Source organism: Manis javanica, chromosome 6 (assembly GCF_040802235.1).
Source record: "Manis javanica isolate MJ-LG chromosome 6, MJ_LKY, whole genome shotgun sequence".
Taxonomy (NCBI): Eukaryota; Metazoa; Chordata; class Mammalia; order Pholidota; family Manidae; genus Manis; species Manis javanica.
In genome coordinates this window covers 99,148,505-99,175,518 of record NC_133161.1, presented here as the reverse complement: position 1 = coordinate 99,175,518, position 27,014 = coordinate 99,148,505, and the positions used below count along the sequence as shown (strand labels likewise).

Sequence of the window (27,014 nt, the reverse complement as noted above, 5' to 3'; positions counted from 1 at the left end):
ACAGATTTGTTCAGAAAAATGTTCATGCTCTCACAGACTCCGGTCGGTGCACAGAGGGTTCTGTATTGACACAGGTGCCTGGTTGAGGTGCCAGGCAGATACTTTTTCCTGTGCAGTGCTAGATGCTGGTACCAGCTGATGCACATGGAGACTCACCACTTCCTTCTACTTTAAGATGCATCCAGGCCCAGCGCGTGCCCCTCGGTGCCCTGGTGACACCTGTTGTTCACGTTACAGGTGCATGTGGAAGGAAGCACCGTGCACAGCACCTACAGTGTTGGGGTAGAGGTGCGGGCCAGGGCCCCCGTCAGCGTGGTCTCTGAGGGCACACATCTGTTCATCCCCAGAAGTGCCTCATCCACCGTGGTGCTCACGGGGTCCCAGTCCTATGACCCAGACAATCCCAGGGCCACTCTCAGGTGAGCAGCAAGGGGCCATGCTCCCACCTGTGGGATGCAGCCTTACTCCTCTCCCTCTGTCTGCTCCACACTCAGGCTCCAAAACATTGGGAGAGGGATTTAAAATTCTTCCATCATCATTTAAAAGATTTTAGGTACCTCAACTCTTATTAGTTGAAGGTTTCACTTAGGATCCAAATATAAGGGAATTTTGGGAAAGGGTAGAATTAAAACATGAGTAACTTCCTAAGTTTGAGTTCATGATATATTTTGGAATACAAGGTTACACATTGTCTTAGCTCAGGCTGCTATAACAACTACCACAGACCAGGTGGTTTATAAAGAACAGACATTTATTTCTCACTGTTCTGGAAGCTGGAAGACCAAGATCAAGGCACCAGCAGATTCAGTGTCCAGTGAGGCCGTGCTCGTAGCCTGCATCTTCTCTGTGTCCTCGTGTGGCCAAAGGGCCAGGGAATCCCTGTGGGCCACTTTATAAGGATATTAATCCCATCTTGAGACTCTACTCTCTTGGCCTCAACACCTCCCAAAGGCCCACCTCCTAACACCACCTGCTCGGAGGTTGGCTTTTCACATATGAATTGTGCAGGACACAGACATTAAGTTGGCAGCACATAAGTCACTTTCTTACTAAAATTCTTACTTTGAATGATGTATTTGATACATGGAGGCTTGATTTCAGACTGGGACACATCTCCAGATAGGTGAGTCCTTGTAGGTGGAGGCTGCTGGCTCAGACATTGATCCTCCTTCCCATCCACACCTCCCCCCACCGGGCAGCCTCACTGGTGTCCTGACATGGTCACCATCCATGCAGTAGTTACCCAGAACACATGTCCCCTAGAGGCCCTACCCAGTGCCTATAACCCAGAGCATGCATCCTCTGGACCCCATCCAGTGCCCATAACCCAGAGCAGGTGTCTTCCTCCAACCCTGTTCAGTGCCCATAACTTGGAACATGCATCCTCTGGACCCTGTCCAGTGCCAGCGAACATGTGTCTTCCATGGACCCTGTCCAGCTCCAATAACCTGGAACATGTGTCCTCTGGACCCCATCCAGTGCCCATAACCTGGAACAAATCCTCCATGGACACTGTCCATGCTCTGATCTCCTAGAGCATGTGTCCTCCGGGCCCTGTCCAGGGGTGGGTAACTCCAGGCAGATATTGACATCTCCTGCCTTGCCCCGGAAGCCCTTGTCTCTGCTGGTGGAAGGACCCTTCCTGCCATCAGGCAAACCCCTTAGCAGCTGTTCCTTCTTTCCTCTCCCACTTCCAGTCGTCTGTCAGGAAAGCCCGCCAGCTCTGTCCTGGTGGGAGCGCCGTCCTGGGCCGGACTTTGATGTCTGTTCACAGTGACCACACATCACCTGGCTCTACTCCTGCTTTCCACAGAGCAGTGGATGGAGTCCCTTAACCACAGCTCACACCTTCCAGGGCTGCCTTTCTCTCAGGGGAGGCCTGTGTGTTCCCCCGCCCTGCAGGCCCACCACAAACTCTGGATGCCCTTGATGCCACTGCCTACATGTGGGCAGGGAGGGAGCTGTGCTCAAATGCTACCTTCCCAGAGAGGCCCCGATGGTCTTCCAAAGTGACAGCAATCCTGTCCTGACATTTCCCGCAGCAGTCTTCTCCCTCCAGCTCCCATAGACCATGGTCGGCAGTCCATGACACCCCAACACCCACTTCTGGAGGAGGGGCTCTTGCTTGGCACATCCCCTGGGTCTGTGCATGGTAGGCATTCAGCGCATGGTCACCAGTAAGCAGAGCTGCTTTCTCTCTGCCTTGTGGCTACATGCCCACTGGCTTCCATGGAGTGAGGGGTCCTCTTGGGCTCCCCATACTGTCCACCTGCAGTTCACACACACGTGCCTTGGACAGTGTACACACCACTGCACACCTCCCCTCCCCAGTAGACAGAGCTGCATCTTGTTCATCTCTGCACCTGCCCCCTGAGAACCCAGTATGGGGCCTGAGACAAAGGGCAGTGTGTGCCAGCTGAAGCGGGTGGAATCCTCTCCCAGGGAGCAAAGAATGTCCCTATTGAACCCTGGAGGATAGTGGCTCCGCAAGGCTGTGAGGTGGACATCAGTGCTGCCGCCTCACAGCCTATGTACCAACACAGGGCTTAGGACATGGTGCCTGGGTTCAAGTTGCCTACAGTCCGGATAGGGAAATGGAACTTGGAAAGATCAACAGTGCCTCGAGGGCTTGGTGGCACTGTGTGGGGCTCAGTGTAGTGGGGTCAGCACTGGCCCCACCTGGGCATGAGTGTCCCAGTGTGTCCCTGACTGGAGCTGTCTGCCTCAGTGTGCATCCCCCTAGAGTAAGGCCCGCTCAAGGCTGGGGGTGGTGCTGATTGTCACATGAGAGGATACTGATCCTGAGGTGGGGGCTGAGGGGCTTCGCCCCCTGGCCAGTCTACTGGTTCTCAAGACCAGGCAACTCCCTGGGATACAGCCTTCCTTTGGGCCCATGTAACTGCCAGCATCAGAGGCAGGTTGCTAGGCACTGCTCGGGGGTGCAGAGGTGAGTGGAGGTGTTGAGGTGGCAGGGCAGGGCAGGCTGGAAGGAGGGGCATCCAGGACTGGTGCGCTGGGTGTGGGAAGTTCAGCAACCAGGAAGCAGGTCTCCAGGTCCTTCAGCAAGTGAGCCAGGTGGGCCTGCCTGCCTTGATGACGGCTCCCACCCTGCACTCAGCAGAGAATAAGGGATCTGTCTTGCCTCCCTGACCCACATGCTTCCTTGCAGGCCCCCTGAGAACCTGGATAGTGACACTGTGTCACCTGACCAGCCATTGAATGTTCATGCAGCCCTCCAATGCTTTTCCCACAGATACCACTGGAAATGTACTGCAGCCAGCTCCCCTGGGAGCCCCTGCTTCACCACCCCCTCTCCACACAGCCTGGGCACTGGGGCCCCCACCCTCTCATTTGCAGCAGACACTCTCAGCCACAGCTATGACCAGTTTCTCGTGACGCTGACGGTGTCCAGCAGTGGCCGGAACTCTTCAGAGGCACAGGTGGTCCTGTCCACCCACCTTGACACACTCAGGTATCACCACTCTGCTTCCCTCACCAAGCAGGCTGGGGATGGGGGTTAGCCACACAGCTTCCCTACTGCTGAAGAGAAAGGCGGCTGGGGAAGGTCCGGGGAACCCTGCTCTCAGGCTGGCCTCTGGGCAGAACTACTGGACTAACACTGACATGAGCGGCTCCAAATGGGAGGCACCTCCCTTCCCCACCCCGGGCCGTGGCAGCTGCCCTAGGGCAGGGTCTGCTCCAGGGCTCTGGATCATGGCCAGAGGAGGCAAGGGCAGTTCAGAACTTCTGCCCAGGGCCTTCGAGACATCACAGTGGCGGGCTCCCCTCTGACATGGAGACTGCCAGGCTGCAAAGAAATTCTGAGCACAAACCAAAACCCCACGACATGGGGGGTGGCCCCAGACACTGAACCTCGTCGGGACTGGGTCACGGAGGGAGCCGGCTGGGGCAAGCAGGACCCCCAGTGCCCACAGCTCTGCTCATCACCTTGGAACTCTGGGCGGGCAGGGCCGCTTCCATCATCGGGCCTTTGTGGTGTCCGAAGCTGTGCATGGAGGCTGCGGTCCCGTTGTGTGAGGGCGTGCTGTCTCACCTGGGAAAGGCCCGCACCACATGGCTCAAGGTCCCTCCTGACCTTGGCCTTCTAAAGGCCCCCCCAGTCCCACAGGAAGGAAATCTCTTGAAGCAGGCCTAAGGCAGCAAGCAACCCCAGACCACCTATTCCTCACAATGCGCTTGAGCAGCAGGAAAAGACACTGGAGGAGTGGGGAGGATGCAGGCTTGAGGGACAGGAGTGCAGGGCCCATGTGTGGGTGTGGGGCAGCCCCAAGGCTAGGACAGGATCTGGGGTGGCCGCCCCTGTGTGCTGAGCTTGGCTGGAGTCAGACTCAGGGCCGTGGGGCCAGGGAAGCCGACATCTTCTCTGAGGTCAGTGCTTCGCCTCCTAGGACCTGGCTGGTGTCAAATGAGGTCACGGGGCCAAGCTCGGTGCAGGCTTGGTCACCACGTGGACTCGGTCATATGGGCTGTGTGTGACACTACTCTGAGTCACTAATTAAGGCCCAGCAGGGTGCTTTAAACCTGCCTAACACAAAGGGATATGGCCACAGCACCTCAGACCTGATTTGCATGTTCCAGGTTCGTCCACATCTCTTGGGTCAACTTTAAAGACATCTTCGTTAACTGGAACGAAGGGCTCTCTCTCCAAGCTGAGTGTGAAGGCTGTCGTGAGATGTCGAATCTTTCTTACTTCTGGGATCTCTTTGTAGTGAATGCAACAGAAAAGACCAGTGTAGAAGGTAGAAGTGCTTGATTGCTCTATTTTGTTGCTAGAGGAAATGCTCAGGGTTACTTTGAGATTGCTGATGTTTGCAGAACCTGCTCATTTTCCCCTGGGAGCCTGAACCTACCCCAGGGGAATCGCCACCCCCTCCCTGCACCCGTGGATATAGTTGTGACAGCAGAGAAATGGTGATGTGCTTGCTGCTGCCTGTCAGCCTCACTGCTATACGGCGGCTGGGACCCATGCTCACCGAGGCAGTGGCAGCTATGTCAGGAGGGCCCGCGTCCCATCCAGTCTTGCTCGTCCTCAGGCAGTCCACTGTGGAGGGGGCCAAGGAGCCGGGACAGAGAGCCTGGCCCTGGCATTCACTACAGCACCTCCAGCTGTGACCCTAAGACTCAGTTCTGGGGGTGACTCCATGGGTCATGACATTCACAGGTGGGGTGATGGGATGTGGCTCTTCAGTGCCACGGCTGCCAGGTTTGAGACAGAGTACTCACTGGTCATGCTAGTGATGGGAGAGATTGCTCTGGATGGCAGACAGAGGAGCTTTTGTTTTTGGCCTGGGTACAGCTGCTTCCTGCAAAAGAAGTTTGTGCCAAGCCCACAGAGCCTGACTTATTTTCCACCCACTCACTGGGGCCATACAAGGCTTCCACACGCAGAGCACTGAGTACAGCTGGCCGCAGCGGCTAAAGGAACGTGCACATGTGGAGGGCAACTGCTCTTGGCAGGGGCACATGCCCACATTCTTTAGGTAAATGGACTTCTTCGGTATTGATACTGATGCTGTGTATGAGAGAGGAGCTTGAAGGGCAAATCCACCCCGTGGCTGAGTCTCAGCAAAGCCAGTGATGGTTCCTGGCCTGATGCAGCTCAGCCTCACCACCAAAGCCTCTTGCTCTGTCTGCCACAGTGGAAAGTGGAAGCTTACTTTATCCAGGTGACAGTTTTTACAACCTTGGAAATCTTTTGTTACTGATCCTTTATTATAAATCATACCAACAACAACTTTTACTATTGCACTAGACACTGACAGGTGAGGGAGGGTTAGGGGAAGCTCTGTATCCAAGGCTCTTTCCAGAATAACCCATGCTGGGGTGGGTGGGGGTGTGCAGGCCCTCCCAGGGGCACACAGGCCCCGAGGGAAAGCCCACCCCAGGTGGAAGGGCCGGGCCAGCCGTCATCCTGCGCCCACGTGCCTGCATCCCATTGTCAGTCTGCCCGCCTCAGGGTCGGGGGGTTGCCGCCCCACGCCACTTCCCTTGTTAGGGTAGTTTTCGAATATACATCAGATTCGTTTATAACAGAGTGTGCTTATGTAATCTGTAGATCTCTTTAAACCAAATGGGTTTTTGGTCCAGATTTTTAGTCCTGTTATATGTTTGTCTAAGTTCCTTTTTGTAGAACAGTGGGGCTGCTGGGTTCGTTGGGATTCGGGGCCATCTCGAAGCTGTCAGAGTCCAGTCCACAGTTGGTGGAGTCAAGCAGAGCACATCCCTACGTCACCACCACACAGCCCTTGTGGGAGCTATTACCAAGGGCCCTGGGCCGGCCTGTGCATTCAGCCGCGGGGACACCCCCCCCAGGGTCCACGGTCATGCCCTGGCTTCCCACCTCGGGGGATGCTGCAGCCTCAGGGCAGGCTCCCTGGGAACGGGGGTCCCTGGGGCCCAGCACCCCCAGGAGAAGTTGGCCCCCACAGAGCCCGTCGTCTCTTGCCCCCTCCGGTAAGTGGGGCATCCGCATGGCCTCTGCCTCATACCCGGGCTAGGTGTGCATGGGTTCCCAGTTTTTCCCTGTCTAACCTGGAGTGCCTGGGCTCTCACACACGTCTGTACCCACCAACCTCCCTTCCCCTCTCCTCCCCTAATGGCTGATTGGTTCACTTTATCATTGACTGTTGGGTTGCACAGAACATTTTGTGCCTAAAAACTGAGAGAAGTTCATCATCATTGGGGAAATTCAGGCCCAAACCCTAGTGATGCCTCCCCAGTGATGCCATCTGGGTTTTCCACCACACACCATGCCCCAAGCCTGTAGCTAGGAGGACCTCTGAGCGTCCCTCAGACTTGAGGACAAGGAGGGGGCAGGGATAGATAGCTGACACCAGCAGCTGGACACTCTTGTGGCCTGTCTCTCCTTCTAAGAGGAAAGAGCTCAGGTGCTCCCTGAGAGGTCTAGATGCATGCTTGTGGCGGTGTCCACAGCTTGGCCCCAAACCTACCAGCTGTCCTCAGAAAGCCACCCACTACTGAGAAGCACCTCCTCTGGGGGCCAGGGCACCTGCTCCCCTCACTGTTGCAGTGATTAATTGACACGTTGCCTGGGAGGGATTTCCTCATCCACAAAGTGGCTTGGTGACTAGAAATAGACCCATTTGTGATCCATGAGGGGGGCCATTCACTGTAGGGGAGTCTGGCCTTAAAGAAGCATTGTGATATCGCCCTTCAAACAGATTGGGAGACCTATTACAGCAATATCCAGGAGGCAGCGCCGTCCACGGGGAGACCGCCAGCTGACTGTGAGTCGGGTTGTGCCCTCCCTGGCCTCTGTCCATCTCTTCTCCGGTCCACTCTCAAGCCCTCTTCAGAAGTGGAGAGAGTCCCCTTGCCCTTCCCTGATGCTGATCACCAGGAACGCGAGTCAGGGGAGCTGTTCTGCCTCCTTCGTGCTGTCTGACCCAGGCCCCCATTTCTACCCACTGGCCTCTGCCCTCTGGGTACTCTGTGCTTCTGGCCCAAAAGAGCCCCTGGCCCACTGCCCCTCTCACGCCTTGGTCCAGGGCACCATGTGCCGAGAACTCCTCAGTGTCCTTCCTGTCTTGGAGAAACCCCACCCCCAGTGGGCTTTGGATGCCCTCTCCGGGAAGGCCCCCTCCCTGTGTTGTCACCCCCCAGCATCACGTTAAGCTGTCCCTGTGTTTCAAGGAGGTGGCTGTGGGACTGCTGGACTCCCCCCGTGCCTGCCCCTCCTCCTCTGAGCTCCTCAAAGATGCTTCCACGGCAGGTTTACACCTGTGTCCTCAGGCCACCCATGCCCCTTCCTGTTCACCTGCCCACCTTTTGAACTCACCACAGGTGTTCAGTAAAAACCATGGAGTGAAGACAGAGCATGACATTCACGAGGTCACCTTCCTGAGCCCATCTGGCCCCCAGCCCACCTGGTCCCCTCACTGTGCCTTGGCTTGGTCACTTGGCTGGGAGGTTCATGTTAGCTTCCCCTGAGTGGGGCCAGCAGCCTCTGCGCCTGGGCTGTGGGGACCCTTGCTGTCGGCCTCCATTCCTGCTGCCTGCAGCCGTGTGACTGCACCACAGCCGCTGACTTCCAGGACCACACACCGGACTGCCACTCCTCTGGGATGGCCTCCACCACACTTCGAGTGACAGCCGAGGGCAGTTTCTCCACGGTGCTTCTGCCCTCTGGCCCTCACTCCCCCCAGCCACCTCAGATAATCCCTGAGGATCCCCTGCAAGGCTGCTCTGAGCCCTCCCAGAGGGAGCTTGAGCACCGCCTCTAACATGGCCCCTCCCAATGCCCCCATGTCCTCCAACACCTGCTGCCTTTCCTCACAGTCTCTGTCCTCCCCTGGCTGAGGGCACTTCCAGCGGTGCGTCCTGTTTGTTTTCCTGACTCGCTCACATGGGATTCCCGATTGCATGGCCTCTGTTGCTCTGGCTTTTTGCTGCATCTCAGGTCCCTAGGCTGGTACCTGGGCTGGGCAGGCCTGGATGCACATTTGCCAAGTAAATGGGGGCAGTTGCACGCCAGTCACAGGATGATGAAGTTCAGCTCTTGAACATGTTTAGTCCTGAGGAGGTTATTTAGATACAAGATCCAGCAATAGTGAAATTAGTTACTGATACTGACTCTGAGCCCTAGTGCTGTTAGGTCCTGGTGAATATTTCCCTCACCACCCACTGCTTGGTTTGTCTTCCTAGGGACCAACATCAACCTTCTGGGGTCAGGACCAAGTGTGCACGCTGATGAGAGCCTCCAGGAGGGGGACAACCTGCTGGTCCCCTTCCTCCCCACAGCTGGGGCCAGGCCCACCCTCCTGGTTGACTGGCCCAAGTCCCTGGTCAGCAGAGCTGTTTTCCGCAGCTACACCTCCTCTGGTAGGCATGCCAGGATGCACAGCTGTCTTGGGAGGGTCTGGACAGCAGCCCTTCAACCTCTTCTGCCACTTCTCCTTTTCATAGAAGTATTTGAGGTCATGGTACCTTATCTTCTGTGCTTATTCCTCTGTGGGCTGTGGGCTGAGGCCCTGTCACTCCAGGTAGAATCTGTAGAATCTGCTTCTGTGGCTGCCAGGAGCACCCTGTCTCTAGTCCAAGGGGAGGGCCCTGTTGGGCTTGTGCAAGGCCCAGGGCACTGGTGCTTGGAAGCCTTTTTGTGCAGATTTGGCCACACCTTTCCCAGCACAGACCAAGCATCCCACAACTGGCCTGGTGTTGGTTTCCCATGAGTGGTTGAATTTGTGATGGACACTGCTTGCAGTGCCTAACCACCTATTGTGGTGACATGATTGTCACCTCACAGAGGCTCTGGGTCTCATGGTCAGTTCATTGCCTGCTCCCCTTCCCTCAAGTTTTTCAGAAAAGGTGGTTCTAAAACCATGAGGCTTAAACTGCCCCTGTTCAGACCATCAGCCTGCATCTGGGGGCTCTCCTGTTGTCAGGGTCTGCCCCTACCTGCTGAGGAAGCCACCTAGTCACCCTGGTCACCAGCCACACCCAGATTTAGGAAGTTGTTCACAACCCCGCAAAGACTTAAACATTGCTTTGAAAAGCCTTAATCATACTCCATGGATCAATTTATAAGAGCCAAGTCTTTTATGCACTGAACCCAATTTTAACTGCATAAAGTAAGTTCTTAGCAGTGCTCTCATTGCCTGGGAACCAAGGGTGATGTCCAGATCATTGGTGCCTGCTTACTGTCCCTCTGTTGGCTGTGGAGGCCTGCACCTGACCCCTGAGCTCTGTGAGGGCAGGTGACGCAAACCAATGGCACTTCCATGAGGACAGGCATGGTTAACCGCTTCCCAAGGGATCACTGGCCTCCTGCCCTCTGGGAGCTCTGATGACTGCTCCCACAGTCCCCCTTTTCCATAGGTATCACAGGACAAACTGTGACAATAAAGCCCTACTCACTCAGCCCCGGAGAGACATACGTCCTGCAAACCTCTATAGGTACGTCTCGCGGCTGGACCTGGTGTTGGGTGATCTGCGCCTGCCTTCACTCGGCTTCCTCCTGGAACTGCAGTCGCGTCTACCTCCTGCGGGCTGGGGTTGTGGAGTGCTCTGCCCACCTCCTTCCCCTGTCACTGTTCTGCTCCTGGTTACTTCCTCATGTGTTCCTGACCCTATGGATTGGGCGGGTGTCTAGGTCATGGTGAAGGTGCAAACAGTTCCCATTTTTTAAAATTACACGTGTATTTCATTTGTTCTAGACAACTGCTTGAGTCGATTCCTTCCCTGCAAATTGGTCAATCATTTCTACAGATATTTAAAACTTCACATGTGTTCTATTGTTTTGTGGAGTCAATGTTGATTTAAATTCACCACATGGTAACCCTGTGCATTGTTCCACGTTCCTTTTGACATCTACATGACTCAGTCGGACAGCTTCCTTTTGGGTAATTTTAGACACTTTGCCCCCCTTTCTAGAGGTTTTCAGTTCCATAGACAAGTACAGAGCATTCAGCAGTTTGTGTCTGCAGATGGCTCTGGTTCAGGGTCCACATTGTGCACTGACTAAAACCTGTCATGCATTTCCAGTTTTGCAATTCATGTTGACTTCATGTCACCAAGTGGGAAACACAGGTTACCTTCCTTCTGAAAACCCAGTGGTGGTACTCAGCAAGGTCCCCGGGATCCCTCTGACCCTTGCTTTTTCTGTTATCTTTGCACGCATCCTCCTGCCCTCCACTGTGCATTTGGAAACAGAGCTCTGGGTCCTGTTTTTGGCACAAGAGAGACAAAAACAGTACAAAGCAAATCTGTGGCTAGCTTTCTCTTTTGCTGTGAAATTTGAGGGTAGAGGCCATTTGCACAGATGGGCCACACTCCTGCCGGGCAGGGAAGACTCAGCTGCAGGAAGAAGTCTGGTGAGCCCCACTCTCAGGACAGCAGCACCCTCCTGCTCACAGCTGGCCCTCCAGGGCACCGGTGCTCTCCTGTGGTAGCTGCGGGGTACCCATTCTGTCCCCAAGGCCCTGGGCCAGTCCAGTACGACTCACCCTAAGAGTGCAGGGACTTACTGGTCAGCTCGGCACAAGTGGCACCCCTTCCTATTTGATTTCCCTGCTGTGACAGGGTGTGTCTCCCAGGAGCCTGGCTGTTGACTAAGACAATGTGGATGCCACAGCACAGCATCTGCACGTAGCCATGGCACCTGCTGGCACCATGATGAGGAGCATCCTCAACATCAACATTTTCACCCATTTAAACATGGAAATCTTACTCCTGTAATTATCTCAAGAAAAAGACATCAGAAGTAAAAAATCCTTTTATGTTAAGAATCATCTTTATGGGGTTTTAACAATAGCAAAAATGGAAAATGTCTAGTGGTTGGGGAATAATATTTATGCGTGTCAGAGCTCATCTACATACAGCTGGGATTTTGAACACTAGATGGCAACAAGGAAAATATTTCTGATACTGATTCAGTTAATAAAAACAAAATATAAAATTGTATCCACACTATAATTCAAAGCTGTATTTACAGGTGCTCATGGATGAGGCTTTATGGGAACCCAGGAGACTGGAGAGGATTTATTAGCAGGAGTGATGTGTCTGTTAGTGTCTTCTAGCCTAGACTCTGATTTCTGTCGGGGTGGTCGTCTGACTCCCTGGTAGGGAGTTGGTCTCTTTTGTCCATGTGGGTCTCCCAGGGCTAGAGTGAGGCTGCCCTGCATAGCAAGTGCCCAGGAAATATGTGTTGTATTAATGGGTGCCCCACAGTTGACAGCCCCTGGAAGATGGTGGATGGGTCTCAGCCTCTTTCTGATCCCTCATGTCTAAGGTGAGGCCCAATAATCTGAATTCCTAGCAAGTTCACAGGGGTGCTTATGCTGCTTGTCTGGGGACCCCCCTTGAGAATCATGTAGTTTTGTGCTGTAGAAGCCCAGTCGTGTGGCTGTATAGTCTCCAGCGTGGGTTTAATCTCCATGTCATCCTTTCTGTAGCTTTGAAGCACAGATTCCTTGGGAAAGCTCAGCTCTACTTGACACTCAGTGGAGCCCCGCGGGACGTGGCCTGCCAGGTGCAGCCCCATCGTGGCTTGGAGGCACACACTGTCTTCAGTGTTTTCTGCGCGTCGGGGAGACCGGTACTGTTGACCTCGAGGACTGAAGGCAGCACCTTGGGGCTTGGGGCCCGCTCTCTGCATGATGGGTGCAAAGCTGAATCCTGGTTGGGAGGCCAGAGTGTCAGGGGATTTTCCTCTGTCTGCCAGTGTAGATGCAGACCTATTCCTGCCCCTCCTGCTAGCTGCTCCTTCTCAGAAATTACCCATGTGCCTCCTGAGAGGGCCAGGTTCTAGTCCTTACTCAAGGCCCAGGTCAGATGCCCTGCTCTGACACTGAGAGCCTGTCCTTGCTCCCATCTGTGTGTCCCCCAGTATGCACTGGAGGGTAGCTGCATCCCCATCACCCTGGAGAGGCCCAGACTGTCTGTGCTTCTGATGTCCTAAGGCCAGGAGAGCACAGAACCCTGAGTGACAGACAACCATAGGTGTGGGGTCCTCTGGGCTGTTTGGAAAGGGGGCCTTGGAGGTGAGTCACCCTGCATGCATGCACATTTGGGGACATGTAGCCATACCCCATAGTCCATGCCCTATGCTCTTAGGTGTAAACAACACCCTCAGGTAGAGTGAAGAATGCAGGTGGTGACATTTACTGGGATATAATGGTTTATCTGTACTCTCTTTTGCTCTCTATGGAATGGATGATAGGACTTCCATTATGAATTTAGTTACCGGATAGGAAACCTTTCCAAACACACTTTGTACCACGGGAGAGACACCCAGTATTACTTTATGCTGCCAGCTGGAGAGCCCCTGGACAATTACAAAGGTAAGTCCTGGCAAGGATTCAGGTTACTGGCTATGCTTACCTGTGGTGCTAGACCTTTTCCCCTGGATTCCCAAAACTGAGAATTGTTCAACTGTGTATCTAGAAAGTAAAGGTCTTAATTATTCATCCCAATATGTTTAATACATTTTAGTTTAGGTTGATTACCTACTTTTTGGTGCAGAAAGGACATTAGTAATATAAATAAATTAATCTTTTGTATCTTAAATTATATAACTGAAATATAATATAAGTTATACAATGTCAAAGAACATTTTGTGCATATATATTAAATATCTGAGACCAGCTGTCCTTTATTTAGTAATGAGATACATGGCATCTGGTGAATTTGGTGTTTTTCCTAGATGAAACCAAATCATGTGCTCCCGCCAATAAGAAATCGTGGGGGCAAAGGGGTGTTGAGTCAGTATATGTTGGTGTTAGAACAAAAGAGCCCTGGTGTGGACAGACTTCCCCTCTACCCCATGGCTGTGGTGCGCCAGGCTCTGCACCAACCCCTGGGCCCCAGCTGAGCTATCTAGACACAGCCCTTAGGAAAGGGTCTCAATCTACAGAACACAACCACCTCAGTGAGCCTTTGGGGGTGAGGGTGTTTTTAAGCTTCCAGATGATTCTGAGTTCAGGTGAGGTTGAGAGTAACTGATCTAGATGTTTCTTTGATCTGGGTGGGTGAGATTAATTCAGCCCAAAGTCTGAACTAGCTCAGCCACCAGTTTACTTAAGCCTCTCTTCTCCTTTAAGCCCGGCTAAAATGGTATCTCTTCAGGAAACCCTGCTGACTCCCCTAGAAACACTTGCACCCTCTTTGGGGTGCAGTCAGTGATGCCGAGCAAAAGTGTTCTGAGCAAGTCACTCTGTACCCATTCAGCAGGCCCATCTGTTTTGTGTCAGGCCAGCATGGCACACATTGCAGGGACAGACGAAAGTGGTTTCCACAAGCCTGACTCATAAATTCTTCAAGACTGAAATTCCACCCAGCTTCTGTCCTCTGGAAGTTTTCCTCAAACTGGTGCCCACCCAGGTCTCCCCACATCCTGCAGATGGACATGAAGCCCTGTCTCGAGAGCTGGGTCAGAGCAGTCATATAGGTGGGGAGCCAAAATGGCCAGGGCGTCACTCCTAAGTGACAGTCACTTCTGTCCAGACCTGGCAGTGCCTGTCATCAGACTGCTGCCTGCAGGGGCACATGGGACCTGGGCCACCATGGACCTGCAGGCTGCAAGCTGGGCAGACGTCCAAGCACAGGACTCTAGGGCTTCAGCTCAACATGGGAAGGATTTCTGAACATGAATGCATAGATCCAAATTTCAGGCCATGGTCCCAGAGCAGTGTCAGGGTGAATGGCATCACTCAGACCATTCCCAGTGCATTCACAATGACTTGTAATTGTCCACATCAATGCAGTCCTTTCTGGGAACAGCTGGACTCAAGGTTTGTGAGTGTAAACCTGAGCAGAACAGGTTCAGAGGGCCAGTGCTGTCTGCAGCAGACTCCCCAGGTGCTTGATAGACTGCAGCTTTCCTGCAGCTGGAGGGGAACCCACCCAATAGCTACTGGCTCAGAATCCTGGGGAGAAGGAGGAGCCCAGAATCAGCCTGAATAGGTGACTGGGTGGCCGCATCCAGGGACCACATCTTGGAAACTACTGGCCTTCAAAATTAAGTCCCAGATCCTTGGCCTTGTGTTTCGGGTTGAGAGTATTTTTACGAGGACTCCTGGTACACCTGTGCTTCACTCTTCCTATGTGGTGCACATGACTGGACCCTCGGCCCTTCATGATCAGGGTCACGTGCGGGTGCCCCACCCCAGCCCTGGGCCCTGTCATAGGGAGATCATGAGTCCACAAAGCCCCATCCTGCAATGCTCCTTTGTCTTCATGCAGACCCTCTGCAGGGAGGATTCTCTGCCTTTCTCTAGACCTGCCACATTTCTGTACTGAAAATACCACCCCTACCCCCAATACTCCATTGTGGAGGAGTCTGTATTTCATTCTCTGGGCCTCTACTGCCCTGGTTCTACCTGTCTGAGCTCTCACCACCTTTCTAGTGGCTACCCTGGAGCAGGTGGGGAGGAGCTTGAGGCGGGGCCATTCTGTTCCCCTGGGGAGGTCAGGTGAATGAACACCTGAGCCCTGGGAGTGAGCCATTCCCTGGCTCCTCTGGTGCACAGCATCACTTCTGCACTCCCTGTCCCTCCGGCATACCCCATCCTGCTGCATAGAGTCTGCGTTGGATGCTGGGTCTGCCGAGGGGCAGAGCTGCATGTCTGGCTCCCATCACCAACCTGGGTGCGTGGGTCAGCCCAGCAGAGTCTGCTTGTCATGTGGTTGGCTTCCACAATATAAGCCCTCACAGAGGGAGCCTAGTTTACAATTTCATCTCTGGACTTGGATGGAGCCCACCTCCTGTCCCTCAGTTGATCTCAGCATGCAAATAAGCATCTCTGCAGCTGTGGTCCAGGCTGACCGTCTGCCATGTTCCCTCTCCAGTCCTGGTATCCACTGAGATCACAGATGGCGAGGGCTTCCAGGTGCAGCCGTGTGCTGTGGCCGTGACCGTGCTGCCCCGTTTCCATGGGAATCACTGCCCAGGCGAGGATGTGTGAGTAACACCCACAGAGACCCCCGCAGCAGGTCTGCGCTTCCTTGGGAGTGGGACCAGGTCAGCAACAAGGCGGAGGGAACAGTGGCTCCTGGGAACGCTCCTTCTTGGGGGGGGGCAAAAGAAATAGCCAAGGCTCTGCCATCACTATCCTAGCTCAACCATGCATGGCATTTCTGCACATGCTTCAGAGCCTATACAGTACTTTCTTCTGTCATTTAAGCAGTTTTATTGAGATGTCACTCACATGCCATACAGTTCACCATTTAAAGTGAACAGTCTCTTGGCTCTTAGTACCCTTACAGGTTTGTGCAACCATAATCATTGATCTCGTTGTAGAACACTAACAATATTTCCCAAAATCCTTGTACTCGGGAGCAGGCACTTCCTTACTCCAGGACCCACATTCCTCCCACTGGGCCCAGCTCACCACTCACCTGCTTCCTGTCCACAGACTTGCCCACCATTCCATCAAATGGGATAATACCTGATGTGGTCTTTTGTGACTGGCTTGTTTCCCTCAGTGTAATGTTTTTGAGGTTCACCTATGTTACAGTATTGTTATGACTTCATTCCCTTTATGGCTAGGTAATACTGTCTCATGGATATCATGACACACTTTGTTCATCTATTCATCAGTTGATAGACATTTAATGTGTTTTCATGTCTGGAATTATAAATAACACTATTATGAACATAGGTGTGGATGGATGTTTTCATTTTCCTTTTTTTACAGTTTTTGAGGGGGGTATTTATTTATTTATTTATTAAGGTATTATTGATAAACACTGTTATGAAGGTTTCACATGAAAAAACAATGTGGTTACTACATTCACCCATGTTATCATGCCCCCCCATACCCCATTGCAGTCATTGCCCAACAGTGTAGTAAGATGCCACAGAGTCACTATTTGCCTTCTCTGTGCTACTCTGTCTTCCCCATGATCCCCCCCACACCATGTGTACCAATCATAATACCCCTCAGTCCCCTTCTCCCTCCCTCTCCACCCACCCTCCCCTAGCCCTCACCTTCGGTAACCACTAGTTCCTTCTTGGTGTCTGTGAGTCTGTTGCTGTTTTGTTCCTTCAGTTTTGCTTGGTTGTTATACTCCACAAATGAGAGAAATCATTGGTAATTGTCTTTCTCTGCCTGGCTTATTTCACTGAGCATAATGTTCTCCAGCTCCATCCATGTTGTTGCAAATAGTAGGACTTGTTTATTTCTTATGGCTGAATAGTATTCCATTGTGTTTATGTACCACCTCTTCTTTATCCATTCATCTACTGATGGACACTTAGGTTGCCTCCATATCTTGGCTATTGTAAATAGTGCTGCAATAAACATAGGGGTGCATATGTCTTTTTGAATCTGAGAAATTATATTAATTTTTATTTTTTATTATTTTATTTTGGTATCATTAATCTACCATAACATGAAGAACATTATGTTTACTACGCTCCCCCCTTCACCAAGTCCCCCCGACATACCCCTTCACAGTCACTGTCCATCAGTGTAGTAAGATGCTGTAAAATCACTACTTGTCTTCTCTGTGTTGCACAGCCCTCCCCATACCCCCCCTCACTATACACACATGCTAATTGTAAGGCCCCCTTTCTTTTTCCTTGCCCTTGTCCCTTCATTCCTACCCATCCTCCCCAGTCCCTTTCCCTTTGGTAACTATTAGTCCATTCTTGGGTTCTGTGATTCTGCTGCTGTTTTGTTCCTTCAGTTTTCCTTTGTTCTTATACTCTACATATGAGTGAAATCATTTAGTACTTGTCTTTCTCTGCCTGGCTTATTTCATTGAGCATAATACCCTCTAGCTCCATCCATGTTGTTGCAAAATGGGTCTGTTTTTTTCTTATGGCTGAGTAATATTCCATTGTGTATATGTACCGCATCTTCTTTATCCATTCATCTACTGATGGACATTTAGGTTGCTTCCATATCTTGGCTTTTGTAAATAGTGCAGCGATAAACATAGGGGTGCATCTGTCTTTTTCAAACTGGGCTCCTGCATTCTTAGGGTAAATTCCTAGAAGTGAAATTCCTGGGTCAAATGGTATTTCTATTTTGGGCATTTTGAGGAACCTCCATACTGCTTTCCACAATGGTTGAACTAATTTACATTCCTACCAGCAGTGTAGGAGGGTTCCCCTTTCCCCACAATATCACCAGCATTTGTTGTTGTTTGTCTTTTGGATGGTGGCGATCCTTACTGGTGTGAGGTGATATCTCATTGTCGTTTTAATTTGCATTTCTCTGATAATTAGTGATGTGGAGCATCTTTTCATGTGTCTGTTGGCCATCTGAATTTCTTCTTTAGAGAACTGTCTATTCAGCTCCTCTGCCCATTTTTTAATTGGATTATTTGCTTTTTGTTTGTTGAGGTATGTGAGCTCTTTATATATTTTGGATATCAACCCTATATCAGATCTGTCATTTATGAATATATTCTCCCATACTGTAGGATACCTTTTTGTTCTATTGATGGTGTCCTTTGCTGTACAGAAGCTTTTCAGCTTGATATAGTCCCACTTGTTTATTTTTGCTTTTGTTTCCCTTGCCTGGGGAGATATGTTCATGAAGAAGTCACTAATGTTTATGTGCATGAGATTTTTGCCTATGTTTTTTTCTAAGAGTTTTATGGTTTCATGGCTTACATTCAGGTCTTTGATCCATTTTGAATTTACTTTTGTGTGTGGGGTTAGACAGTGATCCAGTTTCATTCTCTTACATGTAGCTGTCCAGTTTTGCCAGCACCATCTGTTGAACAGACTGTCATTTCCCCATTGTATGTCCATGGCTCCTTTATCATATATTAATTGACCATATATGTTTGGGTTAGTGTCTGGAGTCTCTATTCTGTTCCACTGGTCTGCGGCTCTGTTCTTGTGCCACTACCAAATTGTCTTGATTACTGTGGCTTTGTAGTAGAGCTTGAAGTTGGGGAGCGAGATCCCCCCCCCCCACTTTATTATTCTTTCTCAGGATTGCTTTGGCTATTCGGGGTCTTTGGTGGTTCCATATGAATTTTTGAACTGTTTATTCCAGTTCATTGAAGAATGCTGTTGGTAATTTGATAGGGATTACATTGAATCTGCATATTGCTCTGGGCAGGATGGCCATTTTGACGATACTAATTCTTCCTAGCCAAGAGCATGGGTTGAGTTTCCATTTGTTAGTGTCCTCTTTAATTTCTCTTAAGAGTATCTTGTAGTTTTCAGGGTATAGGTCTTTCACTTCCTTGGTTAGGTTTATTCCTAGGTATTTTATTCTTTTTGGTGCTGTTGTGAATGGAATTGTTTTCCCGATTCCTCTTTCTATTAGTTCATTGTTAGTGTATAGGAAAGCCACAGGTTTCTGTGTGTTAATTTTGTATCCTGCAACTTTGCTGAATTCCAGTATTATTTCTAGTAGTTTTGGAGTGGAGTCTTTAGGGTTTTTATGTACAATATCATGTCATCTGCAAATAGTGACAGTCTGACTTCTTCTTTACCAATCTGGATTCCTTGTATTTCTTTGTTTCATCTAATTGCTGTGGCTAGGACCTCCAGTACTATGCTGAATAACAGTGGGGAGAGTGGGCATCCCTGTCTTTTTCCCAATCTCAGAGGAAAAGCTTTCAGCCTCTTGCTGTTCAGTATGGTGTTAGCTGTGGGTTTATCATATATGGCCTTTATTATGTTGGGGTACTTGCCCTCTATGCCCATTTTTCTGAGAGTTTTTATCATGAATGGATGTTGAATATTGTCGAATGCTTTTTCAGCATCTATGGAGATGATCATGTGGTTTTTGTCCTTCTTTTTGTTGATGTGGTGGATGATGTTGATGGATTTTCAAATGTTGTACCATCCTTGCATCCCTGGGATGAATCCCACTTGGTCATGGTGTATGATCCTCTTGATGTAGTTTTAAATTCAGTTTGCTAATATTTTGTTGAGTATTTTTGCATCTGCGTTCATCAGGGATATTGGTCTGTAGTTTTCTTTTTTGGTGGGGTCTTTGCCTGGTTTTGGTATTAGGGTGATGTTGGCCTCATAGAATGAGTTTGGGAGTATTCCCTCCTCTTCTATTTTTTGGAAAACTTTAAGGAGAATGGGTATTATGTCTTCTCTGTATGTCTGATAAAATTCTGAGGTGAATCCATCTGCCCCAGGGGTTTTGTTCTTGGGTAGTTTTTTTATTACCTCTTCAATTTCTTTGCTGGTAATTGGTCTGTTTAGATTTTCTGTTTCTTTCTGGGTCAGTCTTGGAAGGTTGTATTTTTCTAGGAAGTTGTCCATTTCTCCACGTTTTCCAGCTTGTTAGCATATAGGTTTTCGTAGTATTCTCTAATAATTCTTTGTATTTCTGTAGGGTTCGTCGTGATTTTTACTTTCTCGTTTCTGATTCTGTTGATGTGTGATGACTCTCTTTTTCTCTTAATAAGTCTGGCTAGAGGCTTATCTATTTTGTTTATTTTCTCGAAGATCCAGCTCTTGGTTCCATTGATTTTTTCTATTGTTTCATTCTTCTCAATTTTATTTATTTCTTCTCTGATCTTTATTATGTCCCTCCATCTGCTGACCTTAGGCCTCATTTGTTCTTCTTTTTCCAATTTCGATAATTGTGACATTAGACTATTCATTTGGGATTGTTCTTCCTTCTTCAAGTGTGCCTGGATTGCTATATACTTTCCTCTTAAGACTGCTTTGGCTGAGTCCCACAGAAGTTGGGGCTTTGTGTTGTTGTTGTCATTTGTTTCCATATATTGCTGGATCTCCATTTTAATTTGGTCATTGATCCATTGATTATTTAGGAGCATGTTGTTAAGCCTCCATGTGTTTGTGAGCCTTTTTGCTTTCTTTGTGCAATTTATTTCTAGTTTTATGTCTTTGTGGTCTGAAAAGTTGTTTGGTAGGATTTCAATCTTTTGGAATTTACTGAGGCTCTTTTTGTGGCCTAGTTTGTGGTCTATTCTGGAGAATGTTCCATGTGCACTTGAGAAGAATGTGTATCCTGTTGCTTTTGGATGTAGGGTTCTATAGATGTCTATTAGGTCCATCTGTTCTAGTGTGTTGTTCAGTGCCTCTGTGTCCTTACTTATTTTCTGTCTGGTGGATCTGTCCTTTGGAGTGAGTGGTGTGGTAAAGTCTCCCAAAATGAATGCATTGCATTCTATTTCCTCCATTAATTCTGTTAGTATTTGTTTCACATATGTTGGTGCTCCTGTATTGGGTGCATATACGTTTATAATGGTTATATCCTCTTGGTGGACTGAGCCCTTTATCATTATGTAGTGTCCTTCTTTATCTCTTGTTACTTTCTTTGTTTTGAAGTCTATTTTGTCTGATACTAGTATTGCAACACCTGCTTTTTTCTCCCTGTTGTTTGCATGAAATATCTTTTTCCATCCCTTGACTTTTAATCTGTGCATGTCTTTGGGTTTGAGGTGAGTCTCTTGTAAGCAGCATATAGATGGGTCTTGCTTTTTTATCCATTCTATTAGTCTGTCTCTTTTGATTGGTGCATTCAGTCCATTTACATTTAGGGTGATTATTGAAAGATACGTACTTATTGCCATTGCAGGCTTTAGATTCGTGGTTACCAAAGCTTCAAGGTTAGCTTCTTTACTACCTTAGTGTCTAACTTAACTCACTTATTGAGCTATTATAAACACAGTCTGATGATTATTTCTCTCCCTTCTTATTCCTCCTCCTCCATTCTTCATATGTTGGGTGTTTTGTTCTGTGCTCTTTTTAGGAGTTCTCCCATCTAGAGCAGTCCCTCTAAGATATCCTGTAGAGGTGGTTTGTGGGAGGCAAATTCCCTCAACTTTTGCTTGCCTGGGAATTGTTTAATCCCTTCTTCATATTTATATGATAATCGTGCTAGATACAGTATCCTTGGTTCAATGCCCTTCTGTTTCATTGCATTAAATATATCATGCCATTCTCTTCTGGCCTGTAAGGTTTCTGTTGAGAAGTCTGATGGTAGCCTGATGGGTTTTCCTTTGTAGATGACCTTTTTTCTCTCTCTGGTTGCCTTTAATATTCTGTGCTTGTCCTTGATCTTTGCCGTTTTAATTATTATGTGTCTTGGTGTTGTCCTCTTTGTGTCCCTTCTGTTGGGATTTCTGTGTGCTTCTGTAGTCTGAGCAACTATTTCCTCCCCCAGTTTGGGAAAGTTCTCAGCAATTATTTCTTCAAAGACACTTTCTGTCCCTTTTTCTTTCTCTTATTCCTCTGGTACCCCTATAATGCGGATATTGTTTCTTTTGTATTGGTCACACAGTTCTCTTAATATTGTTTCATTCCTGGAGATCCTTTTATCTCTCTCTGCTTCAGTTTCTATGCGTTCCTGTTCTCTGGTTTCTATTCCATCAATGGCCTCTTGCATCTTATCCATTCTGCTTATAAATGCTTCCAGAGATTGTTTCGCTTCTGTAATCTCCCTCTGGATGTCTGTAATCTCCCTCTGAATGTCATCCCATTGCTCCTATATATTTCTCTGCAGCTCCATCAGCATGTTTATGATTTTTATTTTGAATTCTTTTTCAGGAAGACTGGTTAGGTCTATCTCCTTCTTAGGGGTTGTGATTTTGGTCTGTATAAAATTCTTTTGCCTTTTCATGGCGATAGAGATAGTTTGCGGAGCTGGCGCAAGTGATGGCTGGGAGAACGTCCCTTCTTTTTGGTTTGTGGCCTTCCTCTCCTGGGAGAACAGCAACCTCTAGCAGCTTGTGATGGGTAGCTGCGTGCAGACAAGGCTTCTGATTCTTGCCCGGCTGCTATGGAGTTTAACTCCATGGTAGCTGTGCGCGTGGTCTGCCTCCAGCTGCTGCTCTGATATGTCTGAGCTGCTTCAGAGGGGAAATGGCCAGGAGGCTGTTTATCTCCGTGAGGGGCCTCCAAGCTGCCCTGCTATCCAGGGATTTAGGGTGCCCAGAGTTCCCCAGGATTCTCAGCTGCTGGGCTGTGTCCCAGGGTGCTTCCATCCAGTTGTGGGGTCCCTTTAAGACTTTCAAAAAGCACTCACTTTTCTTTGTCCCAGGGGCGCTGGCTGCAGGCACCTGTTCACAGGTCTTACTGTCCTGTTTCCCTAGTTTCCAGCACCCCACGCACACAGTGTGTGTCTGCGCTCTGGTGCGGATGGCTAGGGCTGGGTGATTAGCAGTCCTGGGCTCCCTCTCCCTCCCTGCTCTGACTCCTCTACTCCCACCGGGAGCTGGGGTGAGGGGTGCTTGGGTCCCTCTGGGCCACAGCTTGTTTCTTACCCCCTTTGCGAGGTGCTGGGTTCTCGCAGGTGTGGATGTAGTCGGGCTGTTGTCCTGTGTTTTCTGGTCTCTCTTTTAGGAAGAGTTGTATTTGTTGTATTTTCAAAAATATTTGTGGTTTTGGGAGGAGATTTCTGCTGCTCTACTCATGCCACCATTTTGGCTCCCACCAAAGTAGGTTTTTTGAGAAATTATATTCTTTGGGTAAATTCCTAAGAGTGGGATTCCTATGTCAAATGGTATTTCTGTTTTTAATTTTTTGAGGAACCTCCATATTGCTTTCCACAATGGTTGAACTAGCTTACATTCCCACCAGCAGTGTAGGAGGGTCCCCCTTTCTCTGCATCCTCACTAGGATTTATTGTTCTTAGTCTTTTCAATACTGGCCATCCTAACTGGTGTGAGGTGATATCTCATTGTGGTTTTAATTTTCATTTCCCTGATAATTAGTGATGTGGAGCATCTTTTCATGTGCCTGTTGGCCATATGAATTTCTTCTTCGGAGAATTGTCTGTTCATATCCTCTGCCCATTTTTAATTGGATTACTTGCTTTTTGGGTGTTGAGACATGTGAGTTCTTTATATATCTTGGATTTTAATCCCTTGTCAGACATGTCATTTACAAATATATTCTCCCATACTATAGGATGCCTTTTTGTTCTGTTGATGGTGTCCTTTGCTGTACAGAAGCTTTTTAGTTTGATATAGTCCCATGTGTTCATTTTTGCATTTGTTTCCCTTGCTTGAGGAGATGCGTTCAGGAAAAATTTGCTCATGTTTATATTCAGGAGATTTTTGCCTGTATTGTCTTCTAAGAGTTTTATGGTTTTATGACTTATATTCAGGTCTTTGATTATAGTTTTTTTTATTAGGGTATCACTGATATACAATCTCATAAAAGTTTCATATAAGCAACATTGTGGTTATTACATTCACCCATATTATCAAGTCCCCCCCACATACCCCATTGCAATCATTATCCATCAACATGCTATAGGACATTTTCATTTTCCTTCAGCAGGTACCTAGGAGTGAAATTTCTGGGTCATGTACTAATTCTATGCTTAGCATTTTGAGGAACTGCCAGACTATTTCCCAAAGTGGCTGATGGTTTTCCAGTGGCTCCAGTTTTTCCACATCTTCGGCAGATAATCACCAGTTATTATTATCTGTCTTTTTCACCTTAGCAATCCCAGGGCATGTAAGGTGGTATCTTACTGGGATTTTGATTTTTCATTTCTCTAATGACAAATGATGATGAGCATCTTCCAATATGCTTAATACAGTTGCTTGGAGAAATGTTTATTCATACTGTTTCTAAATCAGGTTATTTGTCTTTTTATGATGAAGTTGTGAGATTTCTTTATATGTTCTGGACACATGTCCCTTCTCAGATACTGATTTGTAAATATTTCTTACCAATCTGTGGTTATGTTTTCTCATGCATGTGATGTCCTTTGAAGCATAAAAGATTTTAATTTTGATGAAGCCCAATATATTAATCTTCTCTTTTATTGCTCATGGTTTTGGTGTATCTAAGAAATTATAAAAAAAATAAAAGAAATTATCACCTAACCTAAGATCATAAATATTTATTTCTGTGTTTTCTTCTAAGAGATGTACAGTTTTAGCTCTTGCACTGAGTTCTATGACCCATTTTGAATTGATTTTTGTGGGTGGTGTGGGGTAGGGGTCCGGGTTCATTATTTTGAATGTAGATGTCCAGTTGTTCCAGCACTGAATGTTGAAAATATTTTTTCCCACATTGAATTACTTTAGCCCCTTTGTCAAAAATCAATTGACGGTAAATGTTACTGTTTATTTCTAGACTCTAAATTCTGTTCTACCAATCTATGTCTATCTTCATACCAGTATCATACTGTCTTAACTGCTGTAGCTTCATAGTAAATTTTGAAATTAGGAAGCATGGATCCAGTAGCTTTGTTCTTCTGCAATATTGTTTTGGTTGTTCCAGTTCTCCTGGTTATTATTTCATTGATTTCTGCAAAAAAAGCCACCTGGGATTTTGATATGTATGAATCCGTAGATCACTTTGGGAATATTGCCATCTTGGCAATGTGAAGTCTTCCAATCCATGAACAAAGTTTTACATTCATTTAGATTTTCATTTCTTGCAGCAATGTTTTTTAGCTATCAGTGTACAAGTGTGGAATTTCTATTGTTAAATTTAATTATAAGTATTTTATTCTTTTTAATGCTATTGTAAATAGAATTATTTTTATTATTTCTTGTTTGGAATTTTTATTGCTAGTGTATAGACATATAATTTAAATTTTATATATTAATCTTGTATCATGTAACCTTGCTGAACTCATTTATTGCTTTTAATAGTTTTTTAGTGTAATCCTCAGGATTTTTCAATGTATAAGATCATGGCATCTGTGAACACAAAGAGTTTTACTTCTTCCTTTCCAATCTGGGTAACTTTTATGTCTTTTTCTTGCTTAATTGCCCTGGAAAGAACCTTCAGTTCAAGTTTGAATAGCAGTGACAGGTGTGGAAATCCTGGTCTTGCTACCAATCCAGGCTGGAAAGCATTCAGTCTTCCACCACTTGGTGTAATGTTAGTTGAAGCTTCTCCATAGATGTCTTCTATTAGGTTGAAGAAGCTTCTGTGTATTCCTAGATTTGAGGTGTTTTTATCATGAAAGGGTGCTGGACTTTGTCAATGCATTTCTAGATCTATTGAGATGATCATGTAGGTTTTGTCCTTCAGCTTCTTAATATAGTGTATTACACTGACTTATTTTCATACTTAATCACTCTTATATTGCAGATAAATTCCACTTGGTCATGGTGTATAATCAATGATAATGGTGTGTCATCCAAGTGCAGTGTAAATCTCCACTCTATGGTGTGTCTGGGTGCTAACTACCAACTAGGCTTGTTGGGACACCTGTGTACCTGTCGAAGCTGAAGCCACAGTGGTGTCTTGATCTAGATCTGCTCTATGTCCCCTCACATGCCGAGATGTTTCTGTCTCATTCTGCTTGGCTTCCTGTCCTTACATTGGTTGTGGAAGAGGTTATAGAGTTTTGGCATTATCCCTCACTGTGTCTTGTTAATTTCTTTTGCACCGACCAGCTGCCTTTTGAGTGATTCTCCTTCTTCCCTGACCCCCAGTCCGCAAGAAGTGTTTCTATAACAAATACCATTACACTCTTGGTAGGCAGGCTGAGAAATTTTGCTGTGTGTTGGAACAATTGGGATAACTCTTCTATTCCCTTCAGATATAATTCCAGCCTGAAAAACCTGTCTACCCTCCAGCTTATGGGGAGCTACATGGAAATCAGGAACTATATCGCCATGGTCACCAGGGTCCTGAGTCGGCAGGCCAAGGAGGACACAAGTCCCTCATGTGGCCAGTGGTCACGAATGCAGGATACATTGATCTCTTCAGTGTGCAGATTAGCTTTCACAGATCAGGTATGGCCCAGAGAAGGGAGAACTCAGTGTCCGTAAACCTGTAAATCACGATGTAGTTGGGGCCTGTGACTGGCTAGCTCCCAGCAAGTGCTGCTCATGCTTATGAAACAACAATCAAGAAATGAGCCCCAGAAGCCAGGCAGCAGGGCTCTGGTGCATGGCTGTGGCCTTTCTTGCCTGCTCATGCCTTTCACAAAGAAATGCTGCTCTTTATACAAACGACCTTGGAAGTCAGTCATTACTACAGATAATTCTGCTCACATCTCTGCAAGAAAAAACTGTGTAAATCCAATCTGGTGATATCTTGTTAACAACGATATACGAGACTTAAATATATGATTATGTGTAACCACTAAGGAAACGACCATGTATTCACATGTCACTGTTCCTGCTCACAGCATTTCTGCAGCACCTGCCCTATCCTTGCCACTAGAGAATGTTCACATCACAGAACATACTTCACTCCAGTGGTTTTGGTGCTTCCACTTGATCTAATAATGTTTCTTCCTCCTTCCTTCTCTCTTACCTTTCCCACAGTTGTCCTCATCTCTCCCCCAGTCTCTTCTTCCCTCCTACTTTCCTGATGGGGTGCAGGAGGCTGGCCAGCCAGGAGGAGCAGTATTGCCTAGTAGGGAGAACTTTGGCCAAGCTAATGCTTTCCCTGGAGAATATTTTTGTATCTGCAAACTGAATTATATGGCTTAAAGCAGACAAGCTAACCTTCTTTTTCCATCCCTTTTTTCCCCCTTTTTGTTGGTTTTCTTGCTTCTCCTGGTCAGGAAGAAGTGATGGATTCTGTTCGCCTGCTGAGGGACCTCCTATACTTCCCTAATAAGGTGAGCCTGCTGCTCTGTGGTGCATTTTCCTGC

The 27,014-nt window shown here is 48.0% G+C and overlaps 1 protein-coding gene across 1 annotated transcript in view; it reads left to right on the top strand.

Annotated features, from left to right (window-relative positions):
* Nucleotides 1-27,014, top strand: part of PKD1L1 (polycystin 1 like 1, transient receptor potential channel interacting) — a 131,764-nt gene that overhangs the window by 34,383 nt on the left and 70,367 nt on the right. Inside the window, exons 16-27 of the mRNA XM_073240006.1 lie at nucleotides 238-419; nucleotides 3,254-3,472; nucleotides 4,600-4,760; nucleotides 6,139-6,474; nucleotides 7,203-7,268; nucleotides 8,686-8,862; nucleotides 9,859-9,936; nucleotides 11,934-12,076; nucleotides 12,701-12,821; nucleotides 15,328-15,439; nucleotides 25,950-26,145; nucleotides 26,925-26,981. Coding sequence (XP_073096107.1) covers nucleotides 238-419; nucleotides 3,254-3,472; nucleotides 4,600-4,760; nucleotides 6,139-6,474; nucleotides 7,203-7,268; nucleotides 8,686-8,862; nucleotides 9,859-9,936; nucleotides 11,934-12,076; nucleotides 12,701-12,821; nucleotides 15,328-15,439; nucleotides 25,950-26,145; nucleotides 26,925-26,981 — 1,848 coding nt within the window. The remainder of the gene's footprint in view (nucleotides 1-237; nucleotides 420-3,253; nucleotides 3,473-4,599; nucleotides 4,761-6,138; nucleotides 6,475-7,202; nucleotides 7,269-8,685; nucleotides 8,863-9,858; nucleotides 9,937-11,933; nucleotides 12,077-12,700; nucleotides 12,822-15,327; nucleotides 15,440-25,949; nucleotides 26,146-26,924; nucleotides 26,982-27,014) is intronic.